Source organism: Nicotiana tabacum, chromosome 10 (assembly GCF_000715075.1).
Source record: "Nicotiana tabacum cultivar K326 chromosome 10, ASM71507v2, whole genome shotgun sequence".
Classification (NCBI taxonomy): domain Eukaryota; kingdom Viridiplantae; phylum Streptophyta; class Magnoliopsida; order Solanales; family Solanaceae; genus Nicotiana; species Nicotiana tabacum.
This window is the reverse complement of record NC_134089.1, coordinates 157330189-157344562: the sequence shown is the minus strand read 5'-3', so window position 1 is coordinate 157344562 and position 14374 is coordinate 157330189. Positions and strand designations below refer to the sequence as shown.

Sequence of the window (14374 nt, the reverse complement as noted above, 5' to 3'; positions counted from 1 at the left end):
AAATCAGTTTGCCTATTGATTTTAAACCTGTAAGCTTTAAGCAGTTTATACACAATTGAAACGCAATTTCTAGTTTTATAGAAGGACATTAATAAACTAAGGCTTTCCTAGGTGTGGGGACTATAAGTAATCCCAATTACAGGAACTGTTCAAATAGTTTGAGATTGTTCAACCTATGAGCATGCTGATCTAAGTGATACAGGTTATAATAGGTGCTTTATATCAATTTGTATTTAGAGACATGATGTCTATGTGTGGGGGATGTTTACACCTTTTGTAGATAGTGATCGGAATAAACATGATTCAAATAGATGCAAATAGAGTTCCTAGAAAACATGGTATCTAATGCATACATGAGATGACTATTTTTATTAAGGCAGGATTATTAACCTAATAGCATAATCTCTAAGTGAAAGTACTTATGCAAAATCAAAGTTGGAATAGCGATATATGACATATAGTATGCTGAAGCAATAAACGTGAATACCCTAAGAACGGGATGTCTAGTGCACATGTTTAACATGGTTTAAATGCAAATTGACACAGCAATCCTAGAACAAGTCTTCTAATGCAGATTTGCAGAATATAAAGCCTATATCATGCTTTCTACCCATTTTTACCCGCATTATCATACAACTACCCTCCCGTTTCACTAGTTACCCCAATATCTGTTTACAAATAATTATTACATACTAGGATTGAATAAATTACATAAATATAATATAGATTAAACTATAAGAAGCCTGATGTAGGCCCAAAGCAAACCTGGGGTACTAGACCTTCAGTAGTCTCAAATACCAAAGATTTCATTGCCACATTTGTGTCCAGGTGCGTCAGAGTTCCCTAAGGACCTCAAGGATCTCGGGCAGTACTCACACACAGACTTTTCTCAAATAAAGACTGATTATGTGTAGTGTAGAAGAGTCCGCCCTGATATACCAGAGTTCAGAGAGATCTCAATGATCTCTAAGCAGTACACATACCAGAGGGGTAGAACTTAATAACCTAAGAGTAAGTGAGAGTGCTTGACATAGTTTGAAAGACTTAGTGAAAACAGTTTAGGAGGTGAAAAAGGTTTTCTAGAATAGACCAGTTTTGAGAAAATACTAGTAATAAAAGCCATCTTTTAAAAGAATACTGACAGCATTTGAAAACAGTTCAGAAGAGAGCAAATTAAGTAGACAGCCAGTCAGTCATAGAAGGTTCAAATTCACAAGTACTATAGCAGGCAGGCTTGCACACAAGGGTGAAAGGGGATTGGGAACATATAGGAATCTCATTGAGGGTACATGAATAGGGGAAGGGAGGCATGTACACAACATAGAACACTTAGGATCTTCATAGTCATACTAAATTAACCAGGATAGCAGGCAACTAAAACATGGAGCGAAGATGTGGAAGACAGAATCAGACACACAAGTAGGGTCATAGCATGATCACATAGTTGAGGGAATAAACATGAATTGCAAACAGGCAAGCATCATATAACAGGTGAACTGTAGACATGATAATTATACATTTGAACAGGGCAAAATTTAGGCATGCTAGATAAAGTAGTAGATAGGCTAATATAGTTAGACATGCTAATCACATATTAAACAAGATAGTGTTAAGCAAGACAATGAACAGAAACAAGAATGGAACTTATAATTGATGAACTTAAGGTAGTAATGAAACACATAGGGTTTAGATTTTAAAAGAAATAATCAGGGACATACCAGTTAAGAAGAGAAAAACACAGAATGCAAAGCAGATATTGAACAATATCTAGCCTTGGCTTACAGCCGGCTAGACTAATGAGTACCACAAGTAGTAGAGAAGAACAGATAGTTTTTAGAGTGTAAGAGTGTTTCTTGTAAACTAATGTTCGTTGTAGAAGTAAGAATAGAGGAGAGTATATATAGTAGTTAGGAGCAAAACAGAATAAGGTAAAGGAAATCAACACTCAACAATTAGGGAAATCACAGGATCAATTCCACACAAAATCAGCATAGTCTTCCCTTAATTGAGGATAACTACTCAACGGTTAAAGGACAGAAGTAGTTTAAGGAAAGAAATCAAATCAGACCTAAGTAAAGAGGTAAATAAACAGGAGTCTAATTAAGGAAATAATCGTGAAGAATCAGTAACATTATAGGCAATTAAATAAGGTAAGAAGAATAATTAAAGTTGCAAACAACGGAATAAATCAAGAATCAGCACTTAAGTTTTAACCGAGCAAATCAGTAAATCAAAAATTCAAAATAGTACTGATTTAAAGGGAGGGAAAACATCAGTTTCCACAAATAGACAAATAGGCTAAATAAAATTTCATAAACATACAGAAACTAGCCGAGAGATCGACTCAGAAAGCCTAGTAGAGATGAACTAGGGTGAATGTCACAAGATACTGAATTAGACTAAGGAGAAATCATGAAAGTCAAAGTACAGAACGAAACAATGTAACGAGTGATACGGAAAAACCCAGAAACGAAGCAAAAGTATAAGAAAATTGGGGCTTTAGAATAAATCGACCAGGGTCCAAACAATCTTAGCGGAAATAGCGGAAATCAATCAATAACACTTAAGAACAGACGATTAACATTCAAAAATCAGAAAATCTTTAGAGAACATGACTTAGGGTAAACCTAATTATTAGGAAAAAGAAAAATCAGTTTGAAAAACCAGGAATCTTTTAAGGAAACATGTGAAATACGTTCAATCGGTCTCAGATCTGAGAAGATCAAAGGTAAAAATTAGGGTTTTTTTTAGATGTATAACAGAGATGAGGTCATAGACTTAGGAAATCATAGATTCGTATCAAAATAGAAGAGGCTTCTTACTCATGGTCGAGCAAATGACCTGAAATAGGAAAAGAGATCAAAGGTGCAAACCAGACACCCAGGTCCCTTGATATCTTCTCAAGGATCCAAGAAACTAATGAACCACAGCAAATAGGAGGCCAATATAGGCCTGAGACGACATAGAAACATCGTAGAACGGAGAGCTAAGCCAGTGACGGTGCCTAAAGATTAGGGTTTAGGTAGAGAGCATTTGAGAGAAGGGAACGGGTGACAGCGGGGTATGGTGGGAAAATGATTTAGGTCAGGGGGGTCGTTTGGAGTTAAAATTGGTAAGAACCAATATGGGCCGTTGATCTCAGAGATCAACGACCAGAATTTGGGGGGTCAGGGTCGGGTCTAATTGCATTTGGGCCCGGGGTGTATTGGGTTAGGGATTTGGGCGGGTTTTTTGGGTCCGAAAATTAGTATTTTCTAGGGGCTAAATTTTAAATACCTAATTAATTTAATAAAATAATTTTATAAAATAATTTATAAATGATAAAAATATGATTTGTGCATTAAAATACTTTAAAATACTTAATTAATATTGTAAAAATTTGAAAAGTCATTTTCTGTATAGATAATATAATTGTGCATACATATAGCTATATTTGTAGAAATATGTAATTCTAGCCTAAAAATGCAAATGTGATGGTAAGAAAGACAATTAAAATATTTAAACATTATATGGGGAAAATGATGAATTTAGATGATTATATCATCATAAAATAATATGAGAAATAATTATTGTATATTTGTAAAAATACAGAAATAAATCGATTTAAAGCCTTTAAAATTATAGAAAAATTATAAAAACGCTTGTGCATGTTTGTAAATGCGTATAAAATATTTTGAAAGTATGTAGGCATATTTAAATATATATGAACGAAAGATTGGGTATCAACAAATATGACCGCTTTCAAAATAATAGCTAATAAAACATACTCCCTCTGTTCCAGTTTATGTGAACCTATTTCCTTTTTTGTCCGTTCCAAAAAGAATGACTCCTTTCTAAATTTAGTAACAATTTAGCTTAAACTTACAATTCTATCCTTAATGAGAAGCTTTTGTATCCACACAAATACTCTGGACCCCTTTTCTACTTGTTTAGAACCATAAATTTTAAAAGTCTTCATTTTTTCTTAAACTCTGTGCCCAGTCAAACAGGTTCACATAAATTAAAATGGAAGGGGTATATAATTTTAGTATAATAAATGTATAATATACATGTTTGCAACAAATTTATGCAGAGAAAAATAAATCTGCAATCACAAATAACTATAAAGTAAAAAGGACTTTATTGTTATCATTGTAGGTTACAACTTTGTTTATCTGATTCTTCCCTCCGATTTATTCTACGTGATTCGAGGGCCTTAGCGGCGTATTTCTCGAATGTAGAACTTTAAGCAAGACATATTTGACATGTCTATAATTTCTTCTCATATTCCAAGAGTTTCATAGAATTTCAGAGATCTCATATTTTGATCTCTTTGTGCATATTCAGAGAGTTCATGGAATTGCTGAGATCCCCTTTGAAGGATATATGTAGCATTATTTATAGGTATGAATTAGGATCTGGGTGGAGTAGGCGCCAAGTAACCCTAATAGACTCCTAATATTTTAAGAGTTGTCTAGAATTTAGCAATTATCTTGATCTATTAAAATTTAAGTGCCTACAAATGCCCCCTACTTCAAGGTTTGTCGAGGTGTAGGCTTACTGAAACTTGAAGACGTGACTTGAAGTTTTTGATTTGCATGAGGAAGAGATGAAGGGCAGAACTGGTCCCACTTGGCGTGCCAATTTGTTTGCAACAAATTTATGCAAAGAAAACTAAAACTACAATCACAAACAACTATAAAGTAAAAAGAACTTTATTGATATCATTGTAGGTTACAACTCTGTTTATCCCTTGATTCTTCCCTCCGATTTATTCTACGTGATTCGAGGGCCTTATAGCGTATTTCTCGAACGCAGGACTTTAAGCAAGACATATTCGACATGTCTATAATTTCTTCTCATATTCCAAGGATTTCATGGAATTTCAGAGATCTCATATTTTGATCTCATTATACATATTTCGAACGTTTATGGGATTGCTGAGATCCATTTTGAAGGATATATGTAGCCTATTTATAGGCATGAATTAGGGTTTGGGTGAAATAGCCGCCAAGTAACCCTAATAGACTCTTAATATTTCAAGAGTTGTCTTGAATTTATGATTTATCTTGATCTGTTAAAATTTCAGTGTCTACAATACATATAATATTTTTTTTATATTTTACTAGCAGATGTAATTAGTTTTGATCGACCGGCTATGTGTAACCTACCCCAATATACCCTTGACCCTCTATATTGGACAGTTTCCAAACCGTTCAACTTTCAGGAGAATTAGTTTTGTAATCTTTTACAAATTTATTTTAGTTTTATGTCTATTTTACATGAGATATTCATTTTTACTCATAAGAGATCTAAAATAACGCACAAGAAATATGAATGATTAACTTCTTCTATTCAATTTGTAAGTGGCTATAAGAAATCATTTCCTCTTGACTTTTTGGCATGGTATAACAACATACTCATATAATTGGCAGAAAATAGCCCTAGTTATAGATATTGGCATTAAATAGCCAATAAATGTATATCACAATAGTACTATGTATATCACAACCTTTTTTCTTCTTCTTTGTCTATATCAACATGTATATTAAATTTTTATTTTCATTCTTTGTAAAAAATAATATTATTCTTTGTATATCACTAATATAAAATTATATATATAGTTATTGCTGCCTTTATATCAATGTATATCACAATAAAAATATTGTATTATTTGTATATCACATTGTATAACACATCGGACATGTCTATACCAAAATAGATATCATAAGTTTATTTTTCTTCTTTGTGTATATCAAAAATTAATTTTCTTTGTATACCAAAATATTATTTACTCCCATAATTATATTTATTTATTTTTTATTTAGAACTTTCTTAAACATGCTATATCAAAAATTTATTTTCCTTTTTTGATCAATAATTAATAATTATATTATATGTATGTCACAGTATATAACATAATAATAATGTGTATATCAAAAAAAATTATTAAAATTTTATTTTCCTTCTTTGTATAACACATTTCAGATTAAAAACTCAAGTTCAAGACGACTCCACATGTGTATCCCCTATTGTAACCCGTGTATATTTCTATGTATATCAGTGATATCTCATGTATATTATGTGTATCTGTGTATATCCATGAAAATTTGTGTTACATATATGATATACAATATGATATAAAAGAATTTTGTTGTATATGATATACATGGGCGTCCATAAAATAATTTTTTTGTATATACGATATACAAAGTGATATACATAAATGTTCTTAAAAACTTGTGTGTGATATACACTGATATACACGATATACAATGTGACATACACATATCATAGTTGGATTTTTTGGTCTGATATTTTACCTGAAACCAGTGTAAATCACTTCTAATCTTGCTCAAATTTTGTATATAGCCTCGTTTAGGTATTTTCAATCAATTTTAATCACAACTACTCATTCAATCTAACAAAAAAAAAGAAGAGAAAAGAAAAATAAAGTTGAAATATATTTTGGCTCTCTTATTTTTTGCTAATCTTGGTCAAATTTTGTATATAGCCTTGTTTAGGTATTTTCAACCAATTTCAAGTACACCCACTCATTCAATCCAACCAACAAAAAAAAAAGAAGAGAGAATAAAAACAAAGTTGAAATATATTTTTTCTCTCTTATTTTTTGCTTTTGATTTTCTCTGATATGAGATCAACCTTACCTTTTCATCCCACTGTTTTTTTTTTTTTTTTTGCATAATTTGCAAGATATTTTGCTAAACTATGAGAGCAAAAACGAAGAGACAGCCGAAGAAATACAAAGAGAGAAAGGGGGGCGGAAGCCAAAATAAGCGTGTAGTCTTTTTTAGAGAGAATATTAAAGAAGAGTAATTTTTTTTAAAGATTTGGCTATATAATGCCAATTGTTTGGGGCTATCTTTGTCAAACCTAATATAAGGCTAAAAAATTGCCAATTTCTATTATGTGTTGTTATAGGATGCCAATTTTTCTTTCTTAAAACCAGATTGAGCCGATTAAATATTGAAAATTAATGGGTGCCCTAGTCCATGGCACATAACCAGCATAATGGGTCTCTGGTGGGCCGGGCTGAGCCTTCTTCTGAGTTTTGTATTTTAGGTTTGTTATTATCTTAACTAATATGGGGCGCTTGCATCTATACCCGCTTTTTGGGTCACGTTTTAATTTGTGCCCGCTTTGCAAAAAAAAAAATTGCAAACGTACCCAATTTTTCGCGTAACTTCAGCATGCGGGGTTGAAGTAGCAAAGACAATCACACAAAACTTCAGCATTCTAGTAGACGGGCCTGAAGTAGCAAGTGTGCTGAACCAAGTGTGCTGAAGTTTTTGTTTGTAATCGCTGAACTTAAGCATAGTAGCTGAAGTTTTGTTCTCTATTTGCTGAAGTTTTTGTTTGTAATTGCTTAACTTAAGCATAGTAGCTAAAGTTTTGTTCTCTATTTACTGAAGTTTTTGTTTGTAATTGCACTAAATAAGCTGAAGTTTTTTTGTCCTGGATTCATTTGTTTTGTCATTAATCATTTGTAAAAACTTTAGCAGAAGATGCTGAAGTTTTTTTTGTCCTGGATAAGCTTTTTCAAAAACTTCAGCAGAAGATGCTAAAGTTATTTAGTTCATTTGTAAACACTTCAGCACTAAATAAGCTGAAGTTTTTGAAGAACTAGTATCCATCTTAAAAGCACTAATTGCATTGATATGGACAAGTGTAACATTAACCAGTTGTTGAGTTCCGATACACCAGGACATATCCAAAAGGGAACTGTGATAAAGACAACTACACACATGGCTAAAGCAGAAAAATAAATTCCTAATGATGCTACACGAAGTTATCAAAACTTACGCTTCCATCTGCCAGAAAGTTCACAATTACAGAAATATTTGTGCCTAGAATTTTAAGTTTTAAGAAGATTTCTCCAGTTTCATCATACAAGGAATAATTTCAGAAGAAGAAAAAAAAGCAACTGTATATAAGAAACTTTGAAAAATTCAGCAGCAGAAGAAAGAAGAAGAAGAAAATGAAGGAGGAGAAAGGGGGCTGAAGTTGTTTAAAAAGTGGGTACAAGTTAAAAAAAAATTTAAAAAATGAGTATAGGTTAATGGGGCGACCAAATAGGGCGCCCCGTACAATTTCTACATTTTAGCTTCTACTTGATTCTTTAATAATGTCCTATTTTTAATGCATAATCTATGGTAGAATTTAAATTATAAATCTACATAGAGATTAATTGGTTAGAAAGTAATTTGGGTATATATATATTTTAAGCGCTAGTTGGTCACATGATAAAAATGATATTGACCTACCACTAAAGGTCGACCTGAGTAATCTTTAAAAAAAATCATATCGTTAGCATATGCATTTATATCCTTCAAATAAATCACTTTGGTTTACAAGCATCTTTAAAACAATTATTCCAAAAACTCAAAACAAAATTTCTTCCGTTAAAAAGCGGATTCGGATTTTCAAAAATCACATAAAGACTTTTTTTTATATAAAAGATCCATATACAACCATCGAAAGGCACATTTTAAAAACATGCAGTACAAAAAAATTCAAGAATAAAAAATCTAATTAACTAATCCAAATACACAACTTTACCCTGGAATAAAACCACAAAATCGTTTCCAACAACTATTCCAAAAGCAAGCTAATCTTTTCAAAATAAAGAATTAGCTATGAAATGTATTGAACTTGTATCATGTAAAAAATCTCTTCTTTTTCTTATATGCTTTTTCAGAAATAATGCCACTTTAATAAGTGAGAAAAAAAAGGAAGTAAAAACATGTTACATGCTAAACATGGAAATATCACAAAAGAAAATTACGATGATTGTGACCCCAACCCCTTAATTACTAATTTGTCATATTTCCACTTTCTCTTTTTCGCTTTAATCCTGTCTTCCTTTTTTCTTATATATTGATTTAAACTTTATGGGTTCAATCTTTAAGATTTTAGTATTAAACCCAGTATATTCTTAACGTTATGGGTTCATGTATACTATGTGTTACAATTTAGTAGATTTTTACACATAAATTTATGTTCCATTTCGAAAGTTACGGGTTCAATTGAACCCGTCACTTATGTACTACATACGCCCCATCGGTTTTTCTTTTTTTTCACTCTCTCAATTTTTTTTTAAGCTCTCTATTATTACAAAATTGAGGCATTGCCCATAATGTGTTAGAAGTCTCTGTGACAGGATCTTATGGCCAAGAATCACAACGTGTGGTTCAAGAATTCCTTAGTTAGCATAGCCCTCGTCGTCAATTTTGTTTCTATTTGAGACCTAATGCAGTTTTTTTTTTTTTGATTTAACACTTGGTGTTTAATATCTGTATTGTAACCTACTAAAAATAAGTCAGGGGCAAAAAGTCTCACACTTTAAGGTAAAATGCTCCCTAATAAAGACGATTCCGCACTAATAATATGTTACATGTCTCCGAGTAGTTTTGTTATTGAAACTTATAGAGAGCCAGCTCTTCTGAATCTTATATCTGCCTTCAATAAGGTACCATTTAGCCCAAAAGAAATGTTTTCAAAGGTTTGATATTCATTGACTTATACCCTAAATAGGGGTGTACAAACCGAACCGAAAAATCGCATCAAACCGAAAAGTCAAATCAAACCGATTAAAAAATTCGACTAGGTTTGATAATTGAATAAAAAAATCTGAACCAAACCGACATATAAATATATAATTTTTATATGTACTTCTAAGATTTTATATAGAATTTTCTTTTTAAAATATCTAGAAATATTTGGGATTATCTTGCGGGATATAATATTTAATAGTATATGAAGTGTTCCATATATACTAACCTTAAATAATGGGTTGTAGGATCACTTTCTCATCATTACCGAAATGTGTCAATCTCTTTGTTCTTCCATATTCATATCATATGTTAAGATTTATTAAATTGTTATATCTTTTTTGAATGTGAAGTGATTATTATTATTTAGGTATCATATTGATTTTTAGGTTTAATTACTAAATTCGGTTAAACTTGAAGGTGTACATCAACGAAACATTATTGTCAGATGACTAAAAAAATAACTATTATGTGTTACTAAGAAAATTCTCTCATAAGAATATTTTAATAGATAATATGTCTGTCAACTTTTTATATTTTTAAACATATATTTACTTATAAAAAATTTAACAAAGTAAGATTGAAATAATATTAAAATAACAAAAAACCCGAAAAGTCCGACAAATCCGAACCAATCCAAACCGATATAGTTGGTTTAATTTGATTTTGATAAAAACCAAACCAACCCGATCCATGTACACCCCTAACCCTAAGTATTCCAAACTTTGGGCAAGATCAATATTCAGTCATGTGTGCAGAAAGGATTTCAACATATGTAATCTTAGCTAGAATGTGATATATGTAATTGAATTTTTCATTATATTTTTAAGAAACTCATCATTCTATAAGTTTGGGAAAGACATTGTTCTAATAGATTCGAAAAAGAAAAATTTATTGTCCTTATAAAATTGGGAAAACCTTTCTTTGATAGATTTCAGATTATATGGGATTAAGATATAGGGGTTATAATTTCTATCGGATACAGTCCCTCTATCATCTAGGTTGGGGTAAGGTTTGCGTATACACTACCCTTCTCAGAATCCACTTATGGGATTACACTAGGATTGTTGTTGTTGTATATAGGGGTTATAATTGGAGATTCTAGAGATTTTATTGTGTTATTCTTTTCATTTATAGTGAAAAACTCTCTTTGCTTCCGGCCGAAAGATTAGATTTAGCCGAACCTCGTTAAATCCTTGTGTTATTTCTTCTTTATGCTTTGTATGTGATTGTATGCTAGTTAATCCACAATTTTCCGCAACATAGAAGATGTGATGTGATCTTGATCAAGTTCTTTAAAATATTGTTACCTCAATTACTTCAATGGTAGTAGTAAATTAAATGGATAGAATCAAATAATAATCAAAGCACTCTGGATAATTTATGGAGATTACCTCCAAAGAGATTACTACAGAAAAAGAATTACGAAGGAGATTACCATTAAGAAATCCCAAGGGAGCAGAAAATCTGAGAAACTAAAAGCCATCTATAGGACAATATTTGGTTTAAGCAGAAAAAATAATATTTGTATCGGTATGTGAGTGAAAACAATTATTTCACTTGAAAAACTTTTTAAATATTATTTTTTTCAAATATTGACATTCAGTATTTGTAAATACGGATGGCTAAACTAATATTTGCAAATACCAGTAGATTATTTATGAATCAGTTCTATTGCTTGGTAAGAGATTACTAAAAAATAATTATAAAGGAGATTACCATTTAGAGATCCTATCTATAGGACAATATTTGGTTGAAGTAGAAATAAAATATTTGTATCGATATGTGAGTGAAAACAATTATTTCACTTGAAATACTTTTTAATTTTATTTTCAAATATTGATATTCAGTATTTGAAAATACTGATGGCCAAACTAGAATTTGCAAATACCAATAGATTATTTATGGCTAAATGAGACCTAGCAGCTAACCTGAATCAGTTCTATTGCTTTGGTAAATATCAAAACGGAAATCAAGAAATGGATCAGAGCATGTGATTAGATCTTAAGACTGAGATGTGATTCAACAAACGGAATAAATTAGATAAGGCCATAGGACAGCAAAAAGAAGATTGAGACATAAAATGCAAATAGAATAATCTTATTTATTAATGGCCTAGGAATAAGATCCTTTTAAACTTTTAATAACACTTTAAATGTGCATTAAGAGAAAACAAATGACCACCACAATACAAGCACAACTGCAGCTCTAATTGGTATCCAAAGTCTCTTTTAGTGGGGTCAAAGTTAATGTAATAGCAAACACAAACTTCACTTTTCACAACAAAAGAAAAAGTAAATTTTGGCTCCTATTCTTGTAAACCCTATTGCCTTAATTCTTAAAGTAAGCACAAAATCCATAAGGATCAAAAAACTTAAACAAACTAGGCATAAGATAATTTAATAAGTTAAATCCGCTGTAAGGTACACAAAGTATTTCGTGTTCGCGTAAAGTCCGGGGAAAAATCGCATTCCGAGAGGTGTGACGTAGACAACCAATAGTAATGCAAGCATGTGTAGCTACTTCCACAACTTGAACATGTAACCTAAAGGTTACATGGAGACGGCTTTACGTTGCTCCAAAGCTCCCCTTCTAACTTATGCTGAAATTTCAAATCCAGAACATTTGATGGATCCAATGGATATATCAATCTCAATCAAATTGTCTTCTTCATACACATCACTTATATCTGCCAAGAAATCCACAAGACAATGTTGTTGAAAGATAGATTTTGGGGCTAAATCTGCAAATACCTTTTGGTTATACTGTTGAAAAGATAACTTAGGAGGATCTTTTACAAATTGGCCACTTGGTAATGCTATTTCAATTAGACTTTCCTCATCAGAAATTGAACCATCTGAACATAATGGACTGTGTTCTAGCTCACCTGAGAATGGCCAATCAATATCAGAATCTTCACTTGAAGATGAATGCCTACCAAGACTTGAACTTTCTGAATATAAATCAAGAATTTGAGCCACCCCATTTTCATTTCCAGGTTTCTTGACTGCTAAAATTTCCTCAACTTGTCCAAAGTTTGCATTTTGAGGTTGTTGGTCTGATACCATTTGCTTAACTTGAGGTGTTTGTTCCATTAGCTGACTGTTGGGAACTGCTTCTTGTTCTTGTTTTTCTACTTCTTGGACTGATTTCTTTTGGATACTATTTCTTTGTTTTGAGAATGTGAAAGCTAAAGTAGATACAATTAAAACTGAAGTTGTGATAGAAATAGAAATAACCCCATATCCTGAAAAACTGGCAAATAACAAGTATGGTGGAACCAGAATAGAAATCAGTGGTATTGAGTTTCTGAGTAGAGACATAGAAGAAGACATTTTGGTAAGTTCTCAAGATTTTGCAAAAGAAATAAGGGAAACAAAAGGAAAAGTAGGAAAATTATAATATCCAATAAGGTGACACTTTTAAAAGTTTATTGGAAAAAGGCAAAGGAAAAGATTGGAACTTTCTTCTCTTTTCTTGAAAAAGCTGTGATTTTTATGAATGCAGTAATGGATACAAGAAACTTAGACATTAACAAGATGATATTCAATACATTCTTCAATAGCCAGACAGTGCAACTTAGATCAAGAAAGCAAATACAGCATATTTTTTTCAGCTGTGAAATGCAAAAAAAAACTTAGTAAAAAGAGGCAGTAAATGAAGTGGAAAATGCCAAAAGAAGAAGATTAAAAATGGAAGAGAAGAATAGACTATGCAGGTTTAAATAATGAGAATTTTTCAAACAAGGAATTGAATTGCTGGGCTGTTTCCCTCTTCATTGACTCACATTTCCCAACTATACCTAGAGAAGTGTTATTTATTTGTTTTTTTTTTAAAACACCAATCTAGTGGTCTTCCTCTGTAACTGATTCTCTTGAACTCCTCACTTTCCTACTACTGTTTCAAAAACTTAGAAATTTGAGAAAGCCATGTGCAGATCTCTGAGCTTACCACATGGCATTTCTCCCCTCCAATTTTCATGAAAAAGAGTTTTGAAAAAAAAAAAAAACTTAAGTACAAGCAGTAAAAAGAAATGGTTATTTGTTCTGTGATTCAAAACTTCAAGAAAACCTTTATATATATAATCTCACTGCCATATATACCTGAAAGTTTTACCAAGATTCAGATGGATAAGCTTCAATTGTATATCCACTTTCTTTTTAGCCTTAAACTAAATGGAAAGCAGCTATTTTGTTGTTTCACAACCAAATTAAAGAACCTTCCTTTCTCACTTATCTGCGCCATTGACTGAGTTTAAGTACACCACCAATTACTTTTTTTCTTTCTTTTTGCAATTGTTCTTATCGGTAGTACTGTCATTATTCTTGTATTTTCCTGTTCCTAAATCTTTCTTATTACTTGGCCATTTGCACTATTATATTGTTGTTGCTGTTATTTGTTTATTGCTATCTTTTTGTTTCTAAGTCGAGGATCTACCGCAAATAATTTTTCTATTCTTGTAAGATAAGGGTAAGGTCTGTACAATTAATATACTCCCTAGACCCGTTAGTAAAATTTTACTAAATTTGTTGTTGTTGTCGTTGTTTTCATTATTTCGGTCAAAATTTAAATAAAATTTTGCCTTAGTGACATCAAAACATTATATTGACTAGGACTTGTCAGAAACCATTGTGTTCACAGACGTAGGCGTACCATTAAAAAAAGAAAAGAAAAAAAGTAGTACTCCATGCGTTCTAATCTACTTGAACCTGTTTGACTGAGCCCGAAGTTTAAGAAAAAAAGGAAGAATTTTTAAATTTGTGGTCCTAAACAAGTCCAAATGGGCCCAGAGTATTTGTGTGGTTATAAAAGCTTCTCATTAA

General features: G+C 31.6%; 1 protein-coding gene across 1 annotated transcript; it reads right to left on the bottom strand.

The window, feature by feature from the left end:
• Nucleotides 1-11637: 11637 nt before the first annotated feature.
• LOC107782044 (uncharacterized) lies at nucleotides 11638-13893 on the bottom strand. The gene is made up of 2 exons (XM_016602880.2): nucleotides 12439-13893; nucleotides 11638-12240 (listed from the first exon to the last, which is right to left on the bottom strand). The coding sequence occupies exons 1-2, from the start codon at nucleotides 12884-12886 to the stop codon at nucleotides 12149-12151; spliced, it is 540 nt and encodes a 179-aa protein (XP_016458366.1). The 5' UTR covers nucleotides 12887-13893; the 3' UTR covers nucleotides 11638-12148.
• Nucleotides 13894-14374: the final 481 nt, after the last annotated feature.

Bases quoted from the DNA above. Each gene is read 5' to 3' on its own strand.
- LOC107782044 (XM_016602880.2), bottom strand. From the start codon at position 12,886: ATGTCTTCTTCTATGTCTCTACTCAGAAACTCAATACCACTGATTTCT. The intron at 12,241-12,438 runs GTGAGCTAGAAC...ATTTCTTGGCAG, and splicing joins TATTGATTGGCCATTCTCAG to ATATAAGTGATGTGTATGAA.